Below are 23,280 nucleotides of genomic sequence, written 5' to 3' on the forward strand. Positions count from 1 at the left end.
CCCAAATCGCTGCAGGAACGAGGACACTTTTCTCAAAGGAGAAACCTCACACTGAAAATCTTTGGCAGTACCAGTAATTTGTCTGATAAAACAAATTGAAACTGTTCCTAAAAATAGATTTGGGCTTGATTCTACAGCCTTCTCCATGATCAATAAGAGGCTGCATCAACTGAAAGGTCTTGATGAGATTTTTTTATATCGGTTTTGTAGAGATCTGTGAACTTGGACTTCACATAAAGCAGTTTCTGATTCAGTAGAAAATGAAAGACTTTTTTTTTTTATCAATACACTCCACTTGAAATCTAGATTTTCTATAGCTGCAGGTTTGGGTTTTGGCTCTTTTTTTTTTTTTTAACATGAGCTCTCTGTCTTTGAATATCTGGGGAGTTTCATCTCTCTCATTATGTCTCTCCTAGGCAGCTTGACAAGAAAAATCGAATCACTGTTTAGGAAATGACAGAACAGGTTTACTCGATAAGTTCTGCAGTACAGCTGTGAACATGGCACAGGACACTGGAAGGGCAAAGGGCTTGTTCTCTGTCATGATTGATCTCGCACCCTCTCACTAGTATTGTGTTTGCTGGTTCTGTGAAAACACAGGTATTTGCACAGCTGATATACTATGAAATAGTCTCAGCCGAAGGAGAGGTGGGAAGAAAAAGGTGATATTTACAGTTCCAAGGAGATTTCGACTTCCCCTTTCCCTAGCAGTACAGTTTTGTTTTCTGCAAGATTTCAGCTGTTGTAACCAGAACTTTGTGCACTGGATCGCTTGATCCAAACATCAGGCATGTCTGGTTGGCTGTTCGGTAACACCACCGGGCCTTCACTCCCTAATCCAAATCGATTTTTCCATGAAGAGCTGTTTTGCTGTGATGCTGCTGGAGAGATATCAAAGACTGTCTCCCTCAGGTCCAGCCGCAGGGTATCTCTCTTCCCGTTCAAGTAACCTCTCTCTGTTTGACTGTACGAATCAGACAGCTCTAAGACATCAGGACAAGAACTGGCTGATTCAGCAAGCTTTAGGCCTTGCTCAAAATCGCTAATCGATGTCTCACTGGAGATGTTGAGCATGTCAAAAGAGCTGCCAAGAGAACAAAGGCATCTGTGAATTTTGTAGATGTCAGCAGCAGGAAGATGGCTGTTGTCTGAGGTATAATCCGACTGCTGCTGGGCAGTGTCACTAGAGCACTGTGATTTATTGATCTGCCCTTCTTCTTTCATGCCAGCTGGCTGGATATAGTCCAGCCCAGACCCATCCCAAGCTTTTGGACCGTACTTTTGACACTGACAATCTCTGCAGAGTCTCTCCCTGTGAATTTCTGCTCCTGAGCTGCTGTGCTTGTAAGGAGAGGAAGTTTGCAAGGCAGGACACTGGCACAGGCCAACCTGCTGCTCTCCGAGGGTCTCCTGCAGATTCTGTCTCTCTCTTTCAAGGGAAGGGTGCATTCCTATTCTTGGGCATCTGTTATCTTCAACCTGCGTGTCTTCAGAGAGCACTGATGGCCTGTTGGACAGCTTGCTTGTAGAAGTGCTGTTGTCAAAACTGTCGCTGAGTTTTCTCGACAAAGGCTGGAGCTCGTACTGTTCGTTTGCAGTGTTGGACTCCTGGACCTTCCGCAATCGGTTTTGCTTCTCATTTCCCCCACAGGCATAGCTTCCATTTGGCCCAGAGTCATCAGAATAGTCTTTCATGTTGTGGGCACAAGGCCAAAGGATCTGTCCGCAGTTCTTCTCTGGGCCAAAGAAGCAGCACAGTGACTGGAAGAAGAAGCTGGCAAACCCACAGCTGATACACTTGATCATCATTATGAATATCCCTAACTTCCGATACGCCAGGACCGTAGCAGGCAGCATAATGACCCCTGCAGAGAAGAGGGCAGAAGCTGCCATCGCTGTGGCACAGCTCATCTGCTTCAGGGAAAAGGCCACTCGGCTCAGGCGGTCCGAATGGGGGCACAGGTGATAGGAGATGCAGTAGTTGACGGTAAAGTCAACAGAGAGACCTACTGCAGCTGAAATGAAGAGAGACTCCACTGCGTTGAGCTGCCACTCCAAGAGGACCAAAAGGCCAACAGTTACCAGCACAGTGCCCGCAATGGCAGTAACAGAGAAAATGCTGAGGAGAACGTTCCAAGTAGTGAGCAGCAGCACCACGAAGGAAATGGCTATGGAGAGCCCCATGACCACCATCGTTTCTGTGCTCAGACTGTGCTGGAGGTTGTATAGCTCTAGTTTACTGGTAAACCACCCATTCTGAAGCCCCACGGGGGCAGTTTTCATTTCCTCTGTTACCCAGAGGTTGATTTCCTCATAGAAGTGTTTGGCTTTGCTGTAATTGAAGCTGTAGTGATAAATGGTTTGAAACTGCAGTACCAAGGCAGCAAGATTTCCCTCTCCGTCAAACCTGAGGCCCAGATCGTATGTTTCTGCCCCTTCCCTGCCTTGTTCCAGGAGCATCATTTTGATACAGTGCAGGAAGACTTCGCTTCTGTAAGGGAAAGAGAACTGGTTACAGCAAAGGTTGAAGCTGTGGTCTCGCTGGGAGCACTGCCGACTGTCCATCCACCTGATAAACTCCTCCATGAAGCACACGGTAGACTTCTGCTCTGCATCGGGGAAATAGAAAGTTTGGTTCTTCACCTTTTGGCAGAATTCAAGGAGCCACTTCTGGGCATCAGGGCTTTGGATTGTGAAGGTGGCATCAGTCACTAGGGTACCATTGCTTTTTGGGTTGAAATGGTCCCCATTATCCACGGGCAGAATGCCCCAGACTATTGTGACAGGCATATGCTGCCCTTCTCCATGCTCTAGCCTCTCAAACATGAACTGGTGGCAGTACTCAGAATCGTACCTCTCAAAGGGGTGGCTCAGCCGAAACACCTGAACAGATGACGTCTCAAGAGTCGGGAGTTTGAGTTTCGGGTTGGAACAGGAAATGTAGGCACCTCCTATTGCTAAAGCAGCAAACCAGCAAATCCAAATGTACCGAAACTTTATTACCCCGCAAGGCAGAAGCTTTTCAAATAGCAGCTTGGAGGTTTCACACAGCGTCTTCTGGAGACCCCTGAGAATGTAATGGAGGGAGAGGGCGACTCTCTTATGGCCAGTGTTTTTCCAGTAGTCTTCTGGCTTGTAAATGCAGGTTGTTGCTATGTAGCGCTCATACAGCACAGCCGAAGAAGGAAGCCAAGTCATCATGAATACCAGGTTCACCAGTACAGAGGTGCCCATGTAGACAGCAAAGCAGCGGATGGCTGTTATATTGCTGATGTAGCTGGCGTAGAAGGCAGCACCCGTCGTGAAGCAAGACGCCAGCATGAGATACGCAAAGTGGTGCATGGTTTGACTCACCCACTGAGAAAATCCAGCAGAAGGATTCTGGCTCTTGCTGAGGTTCCAGAGGTCGAAGAAGACAAAGGTGTGGTTGGCACAAACGCTGCTGAGAATGATGACCGCTGTCAGGTTTACAAAAGGGAAGTAGGTGAATCTGAAGGCCACCTTGTACAAGAAGTAGGAGATCATCAAAGAACTAACAACAGCGAGCAGGACCATCAAAGTAATAAAGACTGAGCGTAAATAAAAAGAAATGCTTAGAAAAATAGCTAATATTGCCAGAACTGGATACTTGGTATCCAGTAAAAGATAGTGCTGGAATAGTTTCTGTTTAAGGCCCAGGTCCATTCCAGTGATAGATGTATAGTTATCAAACAGATCCCAGGATTCAAGATTGTCTAAATAGATCCCCATCATAGATGCACCTTTCCTTGTAGGCAAAAACAGCAGGCTGTATTTGAGGGATGGCACTTGGTACTCCATTGTCTGGGGACTAAGAAAGTCTCTGTCGACCAAGAAGTGAAGAAGCTGGTAAATAGCATTGAAGCGGGTACATTTTTCTGGGACTTTGGCACACTGAGAGTGTTTCTGTCTCACAGTCTCAGGACCTATGCAAGATGGAGTGAGGATACCTTTGTGGTAGTCTGGAGCACAGGCACGAAGGAGGGCCAGGGTGTGGGAGATGTCCCCTTGGGTTATCTCCAAACAAGAGGACCTGTTGTACAGGACAGCGATGTAGTTTCCCAGAGACCAGCTTGGGCAGCATTCATTGGCTTCGGTACGTTGGCAGAGGTCTCTAAAATGAACATGTGAACGTATCTGAAAAACAGCCGAGGGAGCATCGTGTCAGATCCTCTGCACGCTTCATCTTGCAGCCCTATGGGGTTCTTTGCTTCTTGCAGTAATCGTCCCCTCCCGTCCTGGCATACAAGCCATGGCTTGCCATCCTCCCAGTGACAAACTGCCCATGCTAAAGATATTGAAACACACTGGCCTTTTGTCAAAAAATGAAACCCTGTTCACTATTTATATTTTATAACCTCTGATTTGAAAATGTGGATCCTTCTCCACTCTGTTAGTGACAGCAGTGCCCTTCATTTTACAGTTTGCAAGGCTAGAACAGAGACGGGATACACCTTTTACTATTTTATTTTATTTTATTTTATTTTATTTTATTTTATTTTATTTTATTTTTTAATTTTTATTTTATGCCTTATATTATTACTAGACTTGCCAGTACCATCACTGGCTGTTACTGGCCTGACAGCTGCTGCAGGCACAGCACTGCAGTGAGGGTGTTGTTGGCAATATCACTGGCAGCGCAGGCTGAGAGTGCAATATTCAGTGAGGCGGGTGGGTTTGGGAGCCTGCACTCACCTATGTGCTGTGGGGTGACTTAAAACCTGACTTGGCTGTGGCTCCTTGAGCTGCGTACCTGGCAGGGTGCAGTGTGAACATGCTGCCTCCTGCTAGCGGGACGTCAGGCTCTTGCAGCAGAGGTTTCCTGGGTCTGATCACTTAGAGTTATTACAGATCCTACAGCAAACACAGCTAATCCAATTAAGCCTCCCACTTGCAAAGCTTGCTGTGGCAGTCCCCACAACAATAGCTCCATTTTGGTAATTAGGTTCTGCTGCTCAAAATTCACAGCAGCTTCTGATGGACACCGCTGGCTTCTGGACCAAGTTCTTGTTCAGGGTCTGATTATTCTTGTTCAATGGCAGCGGCTACATTACTTCAGACCAGCTGATAGGTGAAATCATTCTTGTTTTGCTAAGTCAGTAAAATGCTTTGGAGTCCTCTAGGCTGAAGCCTGTTCTGTAGCTTACGTTATTTTTGTCTGCTACTTCCTTTCAGCTAGATATTAAAGATGGGAAAGTCAGGAAAGAGACAGCATGTATGTATGTTCTGTGTGACATTACTAACCTTGTCTTGTTCGATTTGACACATGGACTGAATAGCTTGCAAGTTCCATAAGCTCCCAGCAGTTGTGGACATAAATACCAGCTGGGAATAGCTCTTTTCTGAAAGAAAAAAAAAAAAAAGGAAGGAAAAAAATAGAAAGTATTAGGTAATGATGATGAATTAGCCAAGCTGGCTGGAGTAGACTCTGTGTGCATAAAAAAAATAAATAAATCTTGCTGTCTATAAGACTGCTATGGAGGGCTCCCTGGAGGGAACCAGGTCACAGATAGCTTGTAGTGAGTGGTAGCATCTGCCCTGTGCCGTCCGACCTCTGCTCTCCACCCATCTGGCAGCAGCAGGAGAGCAGGGGGAGGACATTTGCAAAATCCACTCTCCATGTTGTCAGCGTGCTTCCAGTGAGTGTTGTCACCTGGTTCTGCAACCCCCTGTTGCAAAGCAAGGAGCTGAAGTTCAGCCAAAAACTCCCAAGGACCCGAGGGTTTGGTGTTTGCCTGGTTTCAGAGGTGGAGTAGAGGCAGGGGAGGGAGTCAGAATACCTGCGTGCTGCTCCTCTTTCCTCTACTTTTTAGCATCCATCTGGGGACAAATTTTGTGTGTCTTGGAGTTTTCTCTCTCTTTTTTTTTTTTTTCTTTTTTCCCCTTTTTTTACTGTCACACGTTTTTCAAGAAGAAAAGAAGGAACAGGGATAGACTAGAAACAGAGAGGGAGGGGGGAATATGCATTTTTTTCATAGTATTCACTTTTGATACAGGTAAATGGTGAAAATGTTAGTCTTTTTATTTGCACCCTTAAAGTATATTTCTAAAGGGTAAAAACAAATATGGCAAAAAATCAGACAGAGAAACAACTCCAGAATTTCGGAACGAGCCTTTTCTAACCACTTGATTAGGAAGGGCTGAAAGATCACTATCCCAGAGGTGGCTTAGCCTTCGCAGAGTGGTATTGTATGCACTGCTTTCTCAGAGTGCTTTCACAACATTTCCCAGTGTCCTAAACTATTTTGACAGTTCTGAGCTCTGAGTGCCTGACACTTACTACCCCATCAAGACTTCACTCACCCGGGGGACCGCAAAAGAAACCATCTGCTCCGTAGGTTTGTTCCACCATTCTCCGTGTCCTGGCTTCTTGTCCTCCCTGATCAGCCTTTTGTCCTCTGCTAATGCCAATGTCATCATAGCTAGCAAGAGAAGAGATTGTCTGTGTAAGTAGAGAGATCTTCTGGCAATGAGTTACGTTGACCGGCAAGGCTCTGGTGCCATACACCTCGCTGCTGCAGCAATAACTGTCACTGTAGTCTTAAAAGACAGCATTGCTTTGATGAGAGCTTTTTGATATTGCGCTCACTGTGCCCTCTGTAGAAATCTGCGTGAGGCTACGTGAGAACTTGCATCCCCTTGTGCAGACATGCTGAGTCCCACTGCATTCTCTTAAAGGTAAACAGTGAAGTGAATGCATGGAGAGTTTAGAGCCTAACTCCTGGATTCCAGAGCAGGGAGTCCAGGTGCATTGCAGAGAAAGAGTGCAAGGCACTTCCCAGTGCCTTGGTTGCTTCTGAGCATAGGATATAGGATGTAATTCACGTAAATATCTTGGAACAGTGAGTCATTAACTTTATAGCCAACATTTTCCTCTAAGCCCCCAAACCAAACTCAAATACCTTTTCTTCTCGGCATACGGTGAAAGGGAGAAGGTCTTCTTGTAGCCTGTATGGCTCTCTACATTCCTCCACACGACGAGCTTTCTGCCAATGTCTGTATCTCGTGGCTCGAAACCCTGCAGCCAAGAAAAAGTGTTTTGTCATCAGCTTGCTTTCTAGTTTAGCTTAGTTTTCCTTAATGCTTCTCCTAGACACAGAAACTATACGAGATTATTACTGCATCTTGGAGAGATATAGAAATCGAATTTTCCCTGGAAATATGACCTCCCTTACATACCAGAAGCTGGTGAGGACATACCACCAGAGCAGCATGCTGGGCCTCAGGGAAGGAAACTTAACGCTGAATACCAACAGAAATGCTTCAACAGTGAGAGCTATTAATCAGTGAAGCAGTGAGATAGCAAGAAATGAAAGCCTTTCACTAACGTCCTTTAAAGATACAACAGGCCAAGTGGTGGCACATGCACTGGACACAGTCGTGGCTGGACAAAAGAGTGGGTGAAGTCACCGTTTCTCTTTTGGTGACTGTGGTATCAAGAAACAGCAAGTATTGTGCATTACTCTCAAATATTATGTCCGTCCAGAAGGAATCTTGCTTTGGTTGCACATTGTGAAGACGAGGGGAAAGGACAGCAGACCACTGAAAAGCACTGCCATTTTTTTCTAGTGGCTTTAGTGTCCTCCTTGATTTGCTGTCCTGCCTCTATCTGCAGAGAAGGAAGGAAGCACAGACTTATTTTATATGGCAGAAAGACTGTATCAATGGTTGGCCTGTGGACATTCCTTACGTTCATATTGACATTTTGTCTGTAAGGACTTACCATTAGGGGTTCAGAAAAATCAGGCAAATTTCCAACAAGCAGGCCAGCTAAAGTGCAAACTACAACCGTCACTGAACACAGCACCAGGACGGCTATGGGCCACTCCGCGATCATCTGAGAGTAACTGGAATCAACAGAAGAAAAAATGCAGCTGTTAAGGCACTTCTGCTTCGAGCATGAAACCTGCTGTTGAACCAACACAATGTTAGTGAAAGGAAGTAAAAGAGTTAGGCCTTTCTGGTTTGAGCATTTATTTATTGAAGAGCTGCGAGGCTCTAGTACAGCTATTAATGAACATATTATGCCTCCAACTGGATGTTTGCAGGCAATTCTAATTAACTTGGGTAATTACATTTTGCCTCCCTACATTTTCCTGCTTTTTCAGTCAGAAACAATAAAATCCAGACTGTTCTGTCCTAAGGCAAAACGAAGCTTTAAATGTTTAACTTAAAACATTGCATTTAGAAAGAGCTTTTTAGTTTTTTGTTTTGTTTTATTTTTTGTTTTTTTTTTTTCCTCCCCATTGTACAATCTAAGCTAGTAGCTACATTTACCATTTGGCCTGCAGATCTTCAGCCCGTGGACCCTGAGAAGTCATAGAATATTCTGAAGGCTCTTCTACAGATAACTATCTTAAGCAAGTCCGTTGTCATTGCTCTACATTCACTCACTGTATGGGGGCCTGCCTTACTGCTGGGAATTATGTAGGCATCTGCAAAATTAGAACGGGATGGAAACCACCGATCTGATGTGCGACTGCTGTTAGGATTGTCAGCAGCAGCCACGGAGTGGACAAGTGGCTTCTGGATCTGCAGGATGAGTGAATCTGTTAAAATATTGGAATGGGTTCCTTCTCTGGCTTGGCAGGTTTCTAAGTTTTTAAGATGTATTTGGATGTATTTCTGAAATATAAGAAAACCTTTGTTCACAAATAGTTGACAAATATTTGGGCTTCATGGGGAAGTGAAATATTTATGAAACTTTGAGCAGCTGTGCCAGTGTTTAGCAGCCTTGAGGATCCTGCTTGCTTGATCTTTTGCTTCTCTTTCCTCTTCACTGAGTCAAATAATGCAGCTTTCTTCTCCTAATTATAAATCATCTTAAACCCTTCAAACAGCTTTTTGCATGACTTCAGGTCAGGTCTGGTTTGGTTTTGTTTTCAATTTAAGGCTCCGTTATCAAATTTGTTTTCATAGATGAAGTCTACACTATGAAAATGAACAAAAATTGCCCTTTCCGCATTAGATTACATAATATCTGGAGGCTATTTTGGGTTAATTCCATGACCAATTAACAAATAAAAATAAAAATAAACTGCAGTATCTGATGCCATACCCAAACCTTCCAGAGAAAAACAGTTTACAAAAATCAGCTTTTAAACAGAAGTCAAAAGCAATCAAAGTATTTTAATTTTGAGAAACATATTAAAAATCCTCTGTATTTTGGAAAGGGTGAACTTATTCAATTTTTTTAAGGATGTCAAAAGAGTTCCAGGCATGTTTTCATGTTTATTCGGTTTAGGCATTCCAGCTGAAGCTGTTGTTTAGCAATGTTACATTCCACAACAGTACTGCACGCCCACATGCAAAATCCAAGTTCTTTGCGAGGAAGGAATTTCTGTTGCCTATTTTCATGCCCTAAACGAGAGTTTCCTAATACTGTAAAGAAACTCAATAAAGATAAAAACTGCTATAAAGCAAATACAATGGAAAATGTTCCTTTCACATTTAATTCTGATCATTAGGGGATCTTTATACTTTAATAATCAAATTTGAAATGTTTATGTAATTTCTTTTGTATTAAAGGTGAGCTTCATGCTGATAGGATCTCTTTATATGTTCACTTAACTTGAAAGCAGAAAACTGGAGATAAAATAATTGTGGTACTTAGCTTTTCTATTAAAATGCTATTTTCCCAAGCATGGCTAGACTAGCTGTACTTCTTCTCACTGTCAGGGAGCATCCTATACTTTTGCACAAGGATTGCCTCTTCCTAAACCTAACCTCCTTGGAATATTTTACATCTCTTAACTTAACTGCAGATTTTCTGGTATCTAACTGTATGAAAAACTAGGAATCGTTGCACGTAGTCTGGGTACAGACGTCTCTTCCACTGTAGCCTGTGAGAAAACACAGGACTCCACTGTTACTGCTATTGCTGCCCTCCTGATTCCCCGTCTGGTAGGCCAAGCTGGATTAATCCAATAAATGTGACTATATATATATATAAAGCTGTCGTATGGACTAGAGCCAGGCACCTGCCCTGAGAACGGCTATCAGGACTGCGTTGCTATTCATTAACGCAGGTTAAATTGATCTCGCAAGCAAATTGAGATTTTTCCAAGCAGATGGGAAGCACGGGGCAGGGAGCGCTGACCTTGCCTCTGAAGCAGGGCCTGCTGGGGACATAACCAGCAATAATGCTCCGCGTTTCCTAACAGCGGGGTAGGAGAGCGGTGATAATAGGGCAGAAGGACAGCAAGCTTTTGATATTAAACATACCTTTTTGGCATCCTGAAAGCTTTGTCGTGTCTGCAGACGGAAAAGAAAAAAAAGAAGGCGTCATGATCATTTATTATTTTCCTACAAAGCACAGTCCCGGGCTGCTAATGAGCAAGTTAACCCATTCAGGGGCTGCAAAGCACCAAGCTGAGCTGCGGCTGCAAGAGTTGTTTGGCACAACGTGGATTAGTCTAATGAATAGCAGAGCCTATTCCTCTCCCACTGGCATTTTAACTAAGCGTGATGGGAAGACAGGTATTAACTGCTCTTTTTTGCTCCTCTAAAAAACACCACAGAACATAATGGACATACACAGCAATCCCACATAAATTGCCCCGTAACACCTATCCATGAAAATCTATCTGTTTTAAGTGCTTTCCTACCGAATTTTTAAATTGCTTCTTGACAAGAGCATAACTCTTTACAAAATTCCATGAGCTGGGCTAACAGTGCCTACAGTTTTTATTCTCCGTTCAACTCAGCAAGGATTTTCCAGAAAGGTGAATCTCATTTGTTTCCTGAGCCATTTCAAAGATGTTTGTCCAATCTAGAGCAGTAGACGGCCAGTGGAGCTGCAAAAAACCATTTTACTGGTGTTTTCCTCACAGGGGAGCTTTTGTCATTCCTCTCATAGAGCTCTGAGGAACAAAATAGAGAAGCGTTCTCCAGGGGACCAAGGTTACATTTATTAACGTGGGGCTGGTGCCAACTGGTGCCCCTGCGGCAGCTCATCCCTCCTGGCACGTCGTCGCGAGTGGAAGGAACAAAAAAGTGACAAAGCAGAGCTCCCCACGGAGGAGTCACTCCTTGTGGCACGTGTAATAAATCACATTGTATTTTCCTCATTGTTCTCCATAGGTTTGAGAGAGAGGGGAGCAAAGAAAAATCCTCACTAGGTTATTAAAGAGAGGTCTCCTTTTGGCAGCATGCTGCCCATTCTGTGCTAATTCTCTCACAATAGCTTCTCGAGCAGATTTGCTCGGATTAAAACCCCCTTTCTACCATCATTACAATATCACTTTTCTGTCTGCTAGTCCTGCACATTCTGCCAGGGATTTGCAATCCAGCTGCATTTCCTGCTTAACTAACCTGTTACGGAGAACGCAGCTGACAGTTTTGTTGATGTAGTGTTGATGCAAATGCAAACACAAGCAAATTAAAGCCTCTGTTAATGGTTACAGAATGAGATCATAAAAGGCTTTTGTGCCTAACCCCACACGGCTGTACGAAGGCAAGGAATGCTGCACCATCTCCTAGCAGACACCGTTTGGTGCCTGCTGCTGTGGTAGCCAAGGGATCGTGGTCTGTGCCAACAGTGGGCTCCAAAAGGCACATTCAGTGAGGCAGGATGATGCTGGATGGGGCAGAGGATGTACTTCAGGCTGTTGAGGACGCCTGTGCTGTATGTATTGTTACAGCACTGCCAGCAAACATCCACCAAGCAAGCAATTTGAATCCGTGTGCTCTGCACACAAATGGATCTTACCTGACTCTGTCACGGACAGCACAGAATTTATATCCTTGTTGCTGTCCAGCCTGGAAAACCAAATCGTGCTCCCCAGCTTTGTATTTCTCACTGCTCTGCGGTAGCCAGTGCTTATTACCCTCTGCTGCCTCTCTCCTCCAGCACAGGCAGCAGATCCAGTGGGAGCATAAAAATAAATTAATTGTGCTTTTATCACTCAGAAACTCCACCAAGATAAAGGACTAGCCAGCTGGGTATCTTGCAATGCAAAAGGAGAAAAGAGGAGGACCACAGAATTGGCCGTGATCACAGCTGGATGATCTAGGAGTAGCGGGGTGACCTTGGCTTTACCCAGCGAGTCACCTTGAGAAGCAAATTCTGCGGGAACAGCATCTGTCTGTACGCCCCCCACAGAGGCAGAGAGAGCAAACTCCATCCCTCCCGGCTTTTGGGGGCAGCTGCTGCCTCAGACGGGGGAGAAAACCCACATTTCACGCGTTCCCCACTCAGACCTGCCTCATCCCCTCCCGCCGCCCACCACGAAGTTCGGGAGATGCTTTGCGAAAGCCTCTCACCTGACTGTCACAACGTGATGCTGCACCGGCCGAGAGGGTCGCTGCCCGGGGGACCACTGTTTCCAGGGGGTTTCTGAGACCTGGCGGTGGGGAGCTGGCATGGGGTCGCCGCTGGAAAGGTGGGAACACAGCACGGACCTCTCGCCGTGCCCGGGGAGCTGGGGCAGGCCGTAGCTGCCTCTGGGCTCCTGCTGGTTGCAGGGGTAATACAGGTGATGCTGCTGCGAGTCCTGGGAGCTCGACGGTACCTGCCCGTTGGACTGGGTGGGCGCTGGCCCCAGCGTGCGACTGGAGGAGGGCAGGTGGTCGCCCCCCAGCCTGGGGGATGCAGGAACGGGGCAGTGATGGACCGGGCAGATTCTCTCCCAAGAGGTGCCGCTGTAGCTGGGCTCAGTGTTGGCGATCTCTGGCATGGCGAGGCAGGTCTGGCAAGGTCCTGCATTGCGTTTTTCTCTGTGGGAGGAAATAAAGGGAGGGTGAAACCCTTCTCCGTTACAGCACCGTATTGACAGAAAAGCTAAACGGGGGAATCTTGCCTCCCACTTAATGCAAGACCTAAAACCTCCCCCTCTCTTTGCTGTATCGGGAGCCAGGGCTGAGCTGGACCGTGCTTTTTACAAGAACATCCATGACTCATTCAGGGACTCCAGCTGATGGTGAATCCATCACATCTTTGTGCATGTTGCTCCAAAATTATGAAAAATTGTGTAATGCTCCCTTGAACAGTGTTCAACTCCTCTACTGGCTGTGGTTTTAGAAGCGAGGTATGGCTGCAACGTGTAAGCAGAATTAAATTTTGCTTATGGCATTTTACTTGGATGGACCTCGTTGTTTCTTCTTATTTCTCCAAGATATTTCTGTGTGGAAGGGACAAGACAAACTGGCTGCTGATAAAGGCCTGGTCCTATCCCAGGAGCACAGAGTAATTACAGAGACCTGAGGGACCAGTTACTGTGTGACACCAGGAAAACTTTTCACCAAGAGCAGAATGAGGCCGCACTGATCCCAAAATGCCTCTCAAATTGCCATCTCAGTGTGTCGGGGAGCTTGAGCAGCACTGTGCTATCTGGAGCTCAAAGCAAGCACGATATGGAAATACCAGTAGTCTCTGGAGCTTGATCAGAGCACGTGCCGTGGTGTCTACAGCTGACTTATGTGCCTGCTCTAGTGTCTGGCATCGAGAATTAAGCATGATGGATGATATGGGCCAGCTAGAATCACAAAGTGTCTCAAGGCGTCACAGAATTTTGAGTGCTGGAGCGAGACAAGAATGAGATGAACTTTAGCCTGAGGCACCTGATGCGATGTGGAAAAAAAAAAAAGAAGGCAAAATATGTTTGAGAAAGGAATATTTTTGAAACTTTGCAGAGTTCATCTCATTTCTCTTTCAGACAGCCACAAAAAGACAGAATTCTAGCAATTACACGTCTCTGGAACTGCACCCAAATTTAACTAGCACAGTGATATCAATGACAAAAGAGATTTGGAGATTGCTGTTAGCTCAGTATTGCTTGAAAATTGGTATTTTTTTCCAGAAAGGAGGACATACTGGCCTTGGCAGCGCGTGCTATGTACTTTCCAACATCAATTGAGCTTATCAACACCGAGAAACTGTATTTCATTATTATACAAAACGGGCTCATTTCACTAAAATCATTACAACAGAGTAATGTTTGCAGTAGCTGCTCTTCCTGCGCTGGTGCGGAGACTCATGGTGCAGGCATCATGCTCGGCATTACTTGCACACAGTCCCAGTCCTGGGGCTAATAACAAGGAGACCCTGACTGGTTGGACACTCTCCAGTGCCAGTTTTTATGCCAGAAGACAACTGCAGACAGGGACGGCACGGTCAAGGATGCTCATTGCAATGACAGCGACTTTGGAAGCAAGAACTGATGTTCACATGCAGATTTGGGGTCACGAAATTCATTTGCTGGATATTTTTTGGCCTACAAAGGAGAGGAGAAATGGCAAAATGGTATCAAAGTAGTCAGCACATGCCCACGGCTGTGAGTGAGCTTCTCTGCGTCCCTGGGAGATGATGTACACCCAATGGCAGCAGTCAGACAGGGTCCGAGAGACCCTCGCCATTTCTTACGACAGTAGAAGTACAAATCGGTGGAAACGAGCCAAAGTTTGCCCTGAAGCAGGTGCCAGGAAACCCGCAGCCAGATGTGTGCACACCTTGCTGAGATCAGCTTGACGGGTCCTTCCCGGCAGTGCCAGCACTCAGCTGCCTCCGCTCCGCACTACAGAGGACTGGTAAGATTTCAGCCAGCTCGCTGCAGCGCGAGGGAGTGCTGTGTGCCAGAGCACAAGCTCCTGAACAGATTGTGGCAGTGACATCCCATCCACCCGCGGAGTTTGTCAAAAGAAAGAATACAAAATCCCATCGCACGAAGAAGTCCTTGCGGCCCTGTCACAGATGGATTAGCGGCAGGATTACCCAGACTTTCAGAGACCCTTGAGTTGGGTTACAGCTCCATGTGAAGGCAGTTTCCAACACAAGGCTACAAATATGTCGTTGGTGTGTGCGAATGCAATACCGGAGAGTGCAAATCAAACGGCAGCAGTTCACGAGGTGTAATCTGAGGCCTCGTCTGGGCTTGCTACAGCCCCATCAGAGTCATCCCTGATGCAGCGTGGGCCAGGTGCAACACAGGCAGATGAAAGCTTACGGTCTGCAGTCACCCATCTAAAATGGCATATTTAGTCACTGCCTATCTACAGTAATTATAGAACCAACCATACCGGGACCTACTAACCACCACATCCCTTACAGCTCTGGTGAGCTGCAGGGGCAGGGTTTAATTGTGAGAGCCGACCTGGGGAGCATCTCACTTCCACTCTTGAGATCAAAGCGTAATTCATCGCTCTCTTCCCAGATTTCCAGCGGCTGGAGTGCAGGGTGATTCTGCTTTGTAGCTTTGTACTAGCAGTGATGGGACGGGGAATTTTCATCAGAAAGCTGGGATTGTGGTAGTGTCAAACTTTGGCAAGGTCTAGACCTTTTCCCACTCCCTTTTTGATGTCTCCAAGTTATTATTTTCCCTCTACCTTGAGCCTATCAAGCCTATTTTCCCTAATTTAGGTACACTTTAAATAAGCAATGTTTTCCTAAAATGCATAATTGATTCACAGAGGCTGCCACACTAATGACTTGCACTTTTTGTATTCCCACACCAGTAAAATATATATATATATATATTTCAAAGTAAAAAGAAAATTATTTTCCATTTAAACTGCTGGATTTGCATAGGGACCAGAGGCTTTGCATAACTGAATTCATCTGATGACTGCACCGCCAGGTCTGCCCGCCTCATCTGTAACACTGGACAGAAGAGAAAGGCTTTCACAAAAAACGCTTTGAAGATGCTCAGGGAGATGCAGGAAACAGGCAATGAAAAATTCTTTCTCTGAAACCCCTCAGCTACAGAACCTCCTGGTGGGTTGCAGATTGCGTCCAGGTTTTTTTGCACATACATCAATGTTCTCAAGGCTAATATTTCACACGCAAGCCCATTCCCCTTGTTTACCATCTCTGCTGCGGATTTCTGTCTGGTTCCATCCTTCCTCCACATTTTGTCTCAGCTCCATCCCCTGGCTGCTCAGTGGCTTCATATTTTAGAATAACTTTAGCTAGTTCAAATCATTCACTCGCGACTCTTCTTCATCATCTCCTTTTCAGGCTAAACAATTACAGTTCTGTCAATCACCCTCTGGATCCAAGTTGCCTTATGCTCATCTCTCTCCAACGCCGTGACAATGTGACCTTGGTTATCCAAAATCTCCAGGGAAACCTGGAGCTCACAAATAATGATAGCTTTGGGTAATTACTGGTGGCAGTTCTGCACATTTTGGGTTTTCGGTTGCTACGCTCCCAATTAGCCAGGATGCTGGCGGGCTAAACATTTGATCTGCTGAGGGCTGCACCAGAGACGTGGTCCTTGTTTGTCTGCCTGTGAGCAGGTCACGAGCACTTTTCCGGGCCCACGGGACCCTGAACTGTGCTTGAAAAATGGTTGTGGGGGAGTTTCTGATTTCTGTTTACTGTCAGGCAGGAGAAGAGGTGAGCAGAGTACTGCGCTGGGCTCTGTGCCACTAACAAAAGCCAACACCACAATTCTTTTGAATGTTCATTCCCATCCTGGGACGTGTCAGATGTTTGACATCTCTGGGATTGTGTGGGCAGAAATGGTCTCTCAGCCTCAGAAAAGCCTACCGAAGCAGCCTGACAGCCTCCTTTTTCTTCTTCAAGCTCAGCTGGATGCAGCCGAAGTGATGCAGAGAGAAGAAAGAGGAGGTGTAGGGCAAGTGCCAGACTGGAGCTAACTGCTCCTGTTACCCACAGCAGTCAGTTGCGTTTCTCATGCTGCTTTCCCCTTGAGATGTCTAGACAGTATAATAATCCAATTTATGAAACTGCCCGAGTCAATTTGAGTGCAGGAGTGCTTTTCTGAGACAAGTGCCAGGGCACAGGCAGCCCACCTGATGTGGGGGAGACAGCAAAAGGACTGAAGCCTCTTCCCACGGTAAAGCAGTCAAGATAAGGTCAAGGTCAGGAAAGAGACAGCTTGCTGCCACTCCACCTCCGCTGGGGTGCGGAAAGCTTTTTTTTTTTTTTTTTTTTTTTTTAAGAAAGGTTATTTATCTCATCCTTTGCATACTAAGGAGAGGATCAGAAAAGCAGCTCTCTGCATAGAAATGATGGGCATCACCTACCAAGCGATGGAGCTGATACCAGAGTCAAATGGCAGCGTCTCCCATCGACGGGAGAATCTCAAGGGGGAACAAAACCAAGCGAGAGTAAGGGCGGGAGCCTGTGCCTTGACTACAACCAGATCCTATTTCCACAGGAACCTTCGCTCAATCAGATATTAAGCACTGCAAAATTTCATTCACAAATAGAAGCTAGTGTTATTTTCTTTCCCTTTTTTTTTTTTTCTAGCCAGGTTTTCCTTGCACATCAGCTGCACGAGTTTTCCCAGATGAATAAAAGGAGAAATTCTTTCTGAATTAAAACCATGTGCTAGAGGTCAGCTTCCACTGAGACGAATGGCTTTTTCTTCGGGAGTTGTAAATGACTTTTTAAGAATGGGATTTTATACTAGAATTTAAACAGAGGTTTTCTCTTTCAACATACCCCCAGCAACACAGCAGTGAAGCTCTCAGAAGAAAAAAAAAAAAAGAGCTTGTGTTTGCTTGTGTTTTTTAAGGTGATGAGAGCACCCCTTTTCAGAAATTAGGGAAGGGTTCATTGCATTTCACTCTCACCTATCATCTAGATCCAGTGCCGAGCTGACAGGGAGAGACGGGCACTTCTCGAGCAATTTGTCTCCTCCTTAGGCAGGGTCAAATTCTTGTGCACAGGAAAATTTCTGTGTAGCTGCTCCTCGTTTTGCTTTTTCACTCTAGCAGCAGAACAGTGCGTATCCTTGAGAAGAGCTACAATCTTTTTTTTTTTTTTTAATGAGACTCCTGAGTATGTTAAATCTTCATGAAAAATTAATGAGACTGCAAAACTCTGCTTCCCACGTAGTCTGCCAAGAAAAGTTTAGTTTTATAATTCCTCCCATTGACTCGCCCGAACAGCCTTACCTTTATTTACCCCAGGCAGCCCGTGCTGCTGTGGGTACGGGTATGTGCGACGGGATGCAAGCAGACACAAAGGGCTCGGTGGTCCCCACCCAGGCTTCAGCGCCAGGGTAGGTCTGGATGCAGTTTGCCGTATGCACACTGGCAGTGGAAAATGTGCAGGTAAAATTGCGTTTGCTAACTAACCCCCATTTGGAAGAAAACGAAAGAAAACAATACCTTGCTATCCCGGTCCTAAAAAGGTCGGAAAGAAGGGGTTGTTTTCAAACACGGGGAGTTTTCTGGTGGTAAATTCAGCAGAGCATTGGCTAGGGCTGGAGGACAGGCAGTGCTGAGCTAACCATTCGGTGGCTAGTGAAGAGCCGTGCATGAAGAAGCAGTTACATATGTGCTTGCTCAGGAGTCGGAGAGCGATGCCTGCACTTAATTGCCATAAATTCTAGTTCTCAAGTATGCAGCACGAGTGAGATTACAAACACGCCACTTTCAGATGGCGCAACTCCTAGTGTAACTTAACTCTCCCAGCCTGCAGCACTCATTGCAAAGGACCCAGTCAAATGAGCAAGGATTACCGAGGCAAGCAAAGCTAACGGGGATGCTGGTAGCTCAGCCCCCATCCCATGCCACGAACCGAAAGCAGGGCTGGACTGCATATATAGTCACTCGGCGAGCTCCGAGACCCAAAACCACCCAGCCTCAGGCTGAGACCTCCAGAGCTAAGGAGATGAAGACAGAACTGAAACTCGGCTTTCAGAACGGATTTGGGTTTTGTTCGCCTCGGGGTGTGCCCCGGTCAAACAAACCGAGGATGTGAACAGCTCAGATCTGTTGCCTCCGGTCTACCAAACGGCAACGTGCTTGAAAATTTGGGGCGGCTCCGTGCCCGTGATGCTTGTTGACATTTCCAGAAAATTAACACGACCGCGGCCGGTGTAAGGCACCAGGTAAGGGAGCACAGACGGCACGGGGGGGGGGGGTGAGCAGGAGAAGGCTGCGGGGTTTTATAGAGAAAACCTTTGGAGTGAAAACCCAGCGCGAGGAGGACCGAGCACCGCCGGCGACAGCCCGGCAAAAATCCTCGGGGGAGGCCAACCAACGCGGCGGGCCCCCCGGAAAACGGGGAAGATTTGGGCGCAGCGCCCCACCGCCACCCCCCCCAGCCCCCTCGGCTCCTACCTGGGCGAGGCGAGGCCGCGGCCTCCGCGAGGCCCCTGGGGCCGCTGCTCCCCCCGGCGCGGCGAGGCCGAGCCCGGCGCGGCCTCCATGGCCCGCGGGAGGCAGCGGCGGAGGCTGGCGGCGGGGCGCTGTCCGCGGTGCTGAGCGCTGCCGGCGCCGCGGAGGAGGAGGAGGAGGAGGAGGAGGGTGAGGAAGAGGAGGAGGAGGCTGCGGGGGCCCGGCGCAGCGCTTGCGCGGCCGCGGAGGCGGTGCCGGTGCCGGTGCTGGCGGCCAATGGCCGCGGGGCCTCGCGGGCTGCCCCCGGGGGAGGCTGCGGGGTGGGAGAGCTGGGGGGAGGCCGGAGGGGAGGCTGGGCGCTGTGCCGGGAGGGGTTGAGCGGGTGGGGGGTCCCCCGAGCGAGAGCTCTGAGGCTGGACACAACCATGCTCGCCCCGCCAGCCTCACCCCCAGCCTCACGAGGTGGCGAGGGCGTGCAGCGAGGCCGGCGGCGGGTTCCAGCGGTGCACCCTTGGGTGGCGGGTCCCCCGTCCCGCCGGAGTTGTGCTGCTTTGGCCCAAGATGGGAGAGCGCCCAGAAGCACTCCTGGACTTCATGCGGCGGGTGCAAGGCAGCGTTTTGAAGAGTTTGGGCTCACCCTCTGGTTGCAGCAGCATTAAATAGGTAAACAAGGTGTCGATGTAGTTTTGACATGACGTGGAGGACGCAAGGAGGTCAGACCTGCTGGCATTGCTTGTCAGCACTGCGGTAGCCACACATCGCCCTGCGCCATGGGCAGATCTTCCCAGAGAGCTCACAGAGCCTCAGGGTGGCTGCTCCTTCTGCAGCCTCCCTCATTGCGATGGCCACGGTGTTATTTGTGCCAGGAATGGCCTAAGCCTTTCCCATAGCCATGCATATGGCCAGGGGAGTGGCAGTGACCTCCCGTGTGACCCTGCCTGAGGCCATGATGATGACTATGACCTTCTCCTTTCTCATGGCCGTGGCCCTCACGGGGGCGGTGACCTTCTTTCTCATGAGGACGGCACCCTTTTTGCTTCACGTGCTACAAAAAAGCCAAAGCAAAAAGGGAGAGTATTAGACCGAAGGGTATCCTATAATTCCCACTAATCCTCTAGCTGCTTGGAATAAGCCCTTCCTGCCTTAATGACTTAAATGCCTGAGACAGTTTAACGAACAAAAAGCTTTTCCTAATGCTTGTGTGCTGACTCTCCTACCTGTAGGCTCACGCCTCTCTGAACCCAGCAGGAGACAGTTTCCATGGACAGGCTTCAGGCAGCGCCGGCGTCCTGGCGTGACAATCCCTGCTGGGCTGGGCTGTGGGGTGCTGCCTACGGCGAGGGGAGCAGCCTGCTCTGCTCAGCCTGAGCCACAGAAATGCTGCTTGCCCGGTAGGATCGGAGCCGCCGAGCACCTAGTGCTCGTGTTGCATTATGTGGCCCGGCAGGAAATACCGAAACCTGGTATCTGCTGTAAAGATGGGCTGGGATTAACGCGATGGCAAGAACATGGGTGCCGTTTCCTTTTCTTTCTTCCCGATGCTAAATAATAATACTTACAACAGTAAGGATAATAATAAAGCCACGGGAGCTGAAAGGTGGGTGGGAAGAGGCTGAACTGCAAACCTCCCACCGCTTCTGACAGACAGTCGCATCCCACAGCTTATAGTTTGGCTCAGCCCGATGTGTGAACTCCTTGTCTGTGAAGTGGGGGCGATAACACTTCCTCACTCCCACGGTTTGGCAGGATTCCTCTGTGGCTTGCGAGGTATTCGACGTGGATTTTTTTTTTTTTTGCAATTGCCCTTACACGGGGACTACAGCAGGGCTCGTGCCACCAGGTCGCTGCTAACCACGGTGCGAGGTGTCAGTGGGGCTGCCCGCCTGCCTCTCGGGGCTGTTTTCACAGGGCTGGGGCTGGAGTGGTGGCTTGGCACGTCGCATGCTGGCTTTTTTTCACCCTTCGGCAGTGCGGGAGCTGGCTCCTTGCCATGGCAACCCACATCCAAGACCTGCCGGCATCAGGAGGGTCCAGCTGGTCCCCAGTGTGCCCCAGCGCGAAGGGAGGTGGAGGCAGGTGAGCGAGAGGGACAGAGAGAGAAGTGGCCAAAAAACAAACCAACCAAACAAACAAACAAGCAAAAGCTAGAAAAAAAAAAGGAGAAATACAGCAAAAAAAAAAAAAGGTGGGGTCAGGAATATTAAAAAAGCAGACAGACAGTAATGGATATGTGTGGAAAAGAGAAAATCTGATGAGCAGAGATCAAGGGGGAAGGAGAAGGAAAATATACGACAGGTGAACGGGATAAAGATGCACCAGGGGTGATGCAAGAGGTGGCTGAGGCAGGTTTACAGAGCTGCTGTGCTGCAAAAAAAACCCTGTCATCCAAGACAGCAATTTTCTGCTGCTGCCCCTGAGAAACTTAGGGGATCCATCAACTACTCCTCATTTCACGAAGAGCATCCAAGAGCAGCAAGCCTGCTGTCTCTGGGCTTGAGCTCCCCAAACAAAATTGGTATTTGTTGCAAATGAAGACAGATTTCTTACCTCTCCTGATTGACCTTTGAAAGAGATGAGAGAAATAACTTTGCATTTAAGCTTTGATACATATCTTACTTGAAGCTTTTTTTTTTTTGTAGCTTATTGCTTTTCCTACCCCCTTGCTCACCGTCCACTTGCATTTCTTTGACAAATAGAAAGCAAAGCATTGCCCCTCCAGCTCTCCTTTGTAGGACAGAATCTGAGTCAGAAGTGAACACTGCATTTCACGTGCTGCGTGTGATAAATTCCCACAGTTTGGACATTCTCCTACCTCTCCTGCTAAAGTCAGCAAGAAGGCTCCCTTTATCCTTAGGAGTACAAGCTGAGCATAACCTTAGAGAATTCTAAGAAGGCAGAAGAAGGCTTTACTTTGATGGGCTGGAGATGTGACCGAGAGCATTTCCAAATGGATTCCTGTCACAGTTCAGTGTGCATCATTTCACAGCACCCTATCTTAGCACAATTCATTTCCCTTCCCTGTAAATCAGCGTTTCCACAAGCAGAATTTAGCTCGGTTCGTGATGTCCTGACCCCCTTAGCAGAGCTCAGCATTTCGCACGCCGGGTGCTGTTGGCTCAGCGAGGCCCACGCAGTGCCCCAGCACACTCGGAGCACGCTCGGACAGGCTTCATTTTGCAGTCTCCTGGCTGATTGCTGACACTTGGCATTGACTTTTGGCTCGGATCACTTCGGTTTGTCTCCACCAATGCTGTCACAAGACATCCCCCCTGTGCTCCGCACTTTCTGCTTTTGCTCCCATTCACCTTTTTACAGAGGTGAACTTGCAACTTGCTGTTGAGTCTTTTGGCATGTTTCTCGCCCTTGTTTCCCTAGGAGATGCTTTGGGGTTTGGCCCCTTTGGAAACATGGGCCAGGCTATTTTGTGGTTCTAAACTAACTATTTGTTATAGGGTTGAAGAGCCTGCATTGCCTAGCATCCCTGGAATGGCACAGTGAGCCAAGATGATACATGCCCAGCATGCCTGGAGCTACACGTGCTCTGCTTCCCATGCCTGACAGTTGTTTTCAGTCCCTATCATTTAGACATTTATCTTCCTCAGAATAGGACAAAAAGAAAATTCCAGCATCGTGAGTGGTCTGGGGAAGAAAGTCAGTTGTTGGGCAAAACCTGACAGCATCTCAATAACAGCCGAAGGGTCCCTTACCTGAATGCATAATGGGTTGTTTTGGGGGTCACAGGCAAAGGAAAACAGCTGTCAAAGGGAATGACAAAGGAAGCTGCTTTTATCGCAGTTGAAGACATCTCTTTCTCAGCCCCCGGTGTTACATATGTACGTGACTAACACCAAATGCGCTCTGCCAAGGCAGCTGCTGTATGCAAAGCAGCTCCTGTTCTCAAAAACATCGCCGAGCACGAGCACATGGTTGGACTTTAAGACCAGAGAGCAGCGATGGTCATCTCCTCCCTGTACAACACAGACTGCTGTGTTTACATCAGCTGCTATGTCAGAAAACCTGGGAGCTGCTGCAGCACCCATCAGACGCAAAAACTGTTGCACAGCAAGCAGTGCTTTCTGCATACCCAATCCTCTTTGAGCCCTGGGGTTTTCAAATGGCCATTTCTTCGGTTAGGTGGATTCCCAGAGCACCTGGGGAAGAAAAATGAGGTGGAAATATTACCTGCGCGCCTGTACTTTTTCCAGCTAGGGTAAATCCTCAGGGCCTTTT

At 47.7% G+C, this 23,280-nt stretch overlaps 1 protein-coding gene across 1 annotated transcript; it reads right to left on the minus strand.

Moving 5' to 3' along the window:
• Positions 1–202: 202 nt before the first annotated feature.
• On the minus strand, positions 203–19,274 carry DISP2 (dispatched RND transporter family member 2). Its single transcript, XM_048065107.2, has 8 exons — positions 19,054–19,274; positions 12,283–12,735; positions 10,243–10,272; positions 7,742–7,865; positions 6,921–7,036; positions 6,322–6,440; positions 5,263–5,360; positions 203–4,155 (listed from the first exon to the last, which is right to left on the minus strand). Exons 1-8 carry the CDS (start codon positions 19,140–19,142, stop codon positions 736–738), a joined length of 4,449 nt encoding a protein of 1,482 aa, XP_047921064.2. The 5' UTR covers positions 19,143–19,274; the 3' UTR covers positions 203–735.
• Positions 19,275–23,280: the final 4,006 nt, after the last annotated feature.

This window comes from Anser cygnoides, chromosome 5, assembly GCF_040182565.1.
Source record: "Anser cygnoides isolate HZ-2024a breed goose chromosome 5, Taihu_goose_T2T_genome, whole genome shotgun sequence".
Taxonomy (NCBI): domain Eukaryota; kingdom Metazoa; phylum Chordata; class Aves; order Anseriformes; family Anatidae; genus Anser; species Anser cygnoides.

What these genes read in the sequence shown, in the direction of transcription:
- DISP2 (XM_048065107.2), bottom strand. Translation starts at nt 19,142, where the DNA reads ATGGAGGCCGCGCCGGGCTCGGCCTCGCCGCGCCGGGGGGAGCAGCGG. An exon ending in CGCGGCCTCGCCTCGCCCAG is followed by an intron (nt 12,736 to 19,053) that starts GTAGGAGCCGAG and finishes TTCCTCCCACAG; the next exon opens with AGAAAAACGCAATGCAGGAC. An exon ending in GTCAAATCGAACAAGACAAG is followed by an intron (nt 4,156 to 5,262) that starts GTTAGTAATGTC and finishes GCTGTTTTTCAG; the next exon opens with ATACGTTCACATGTTCATTT.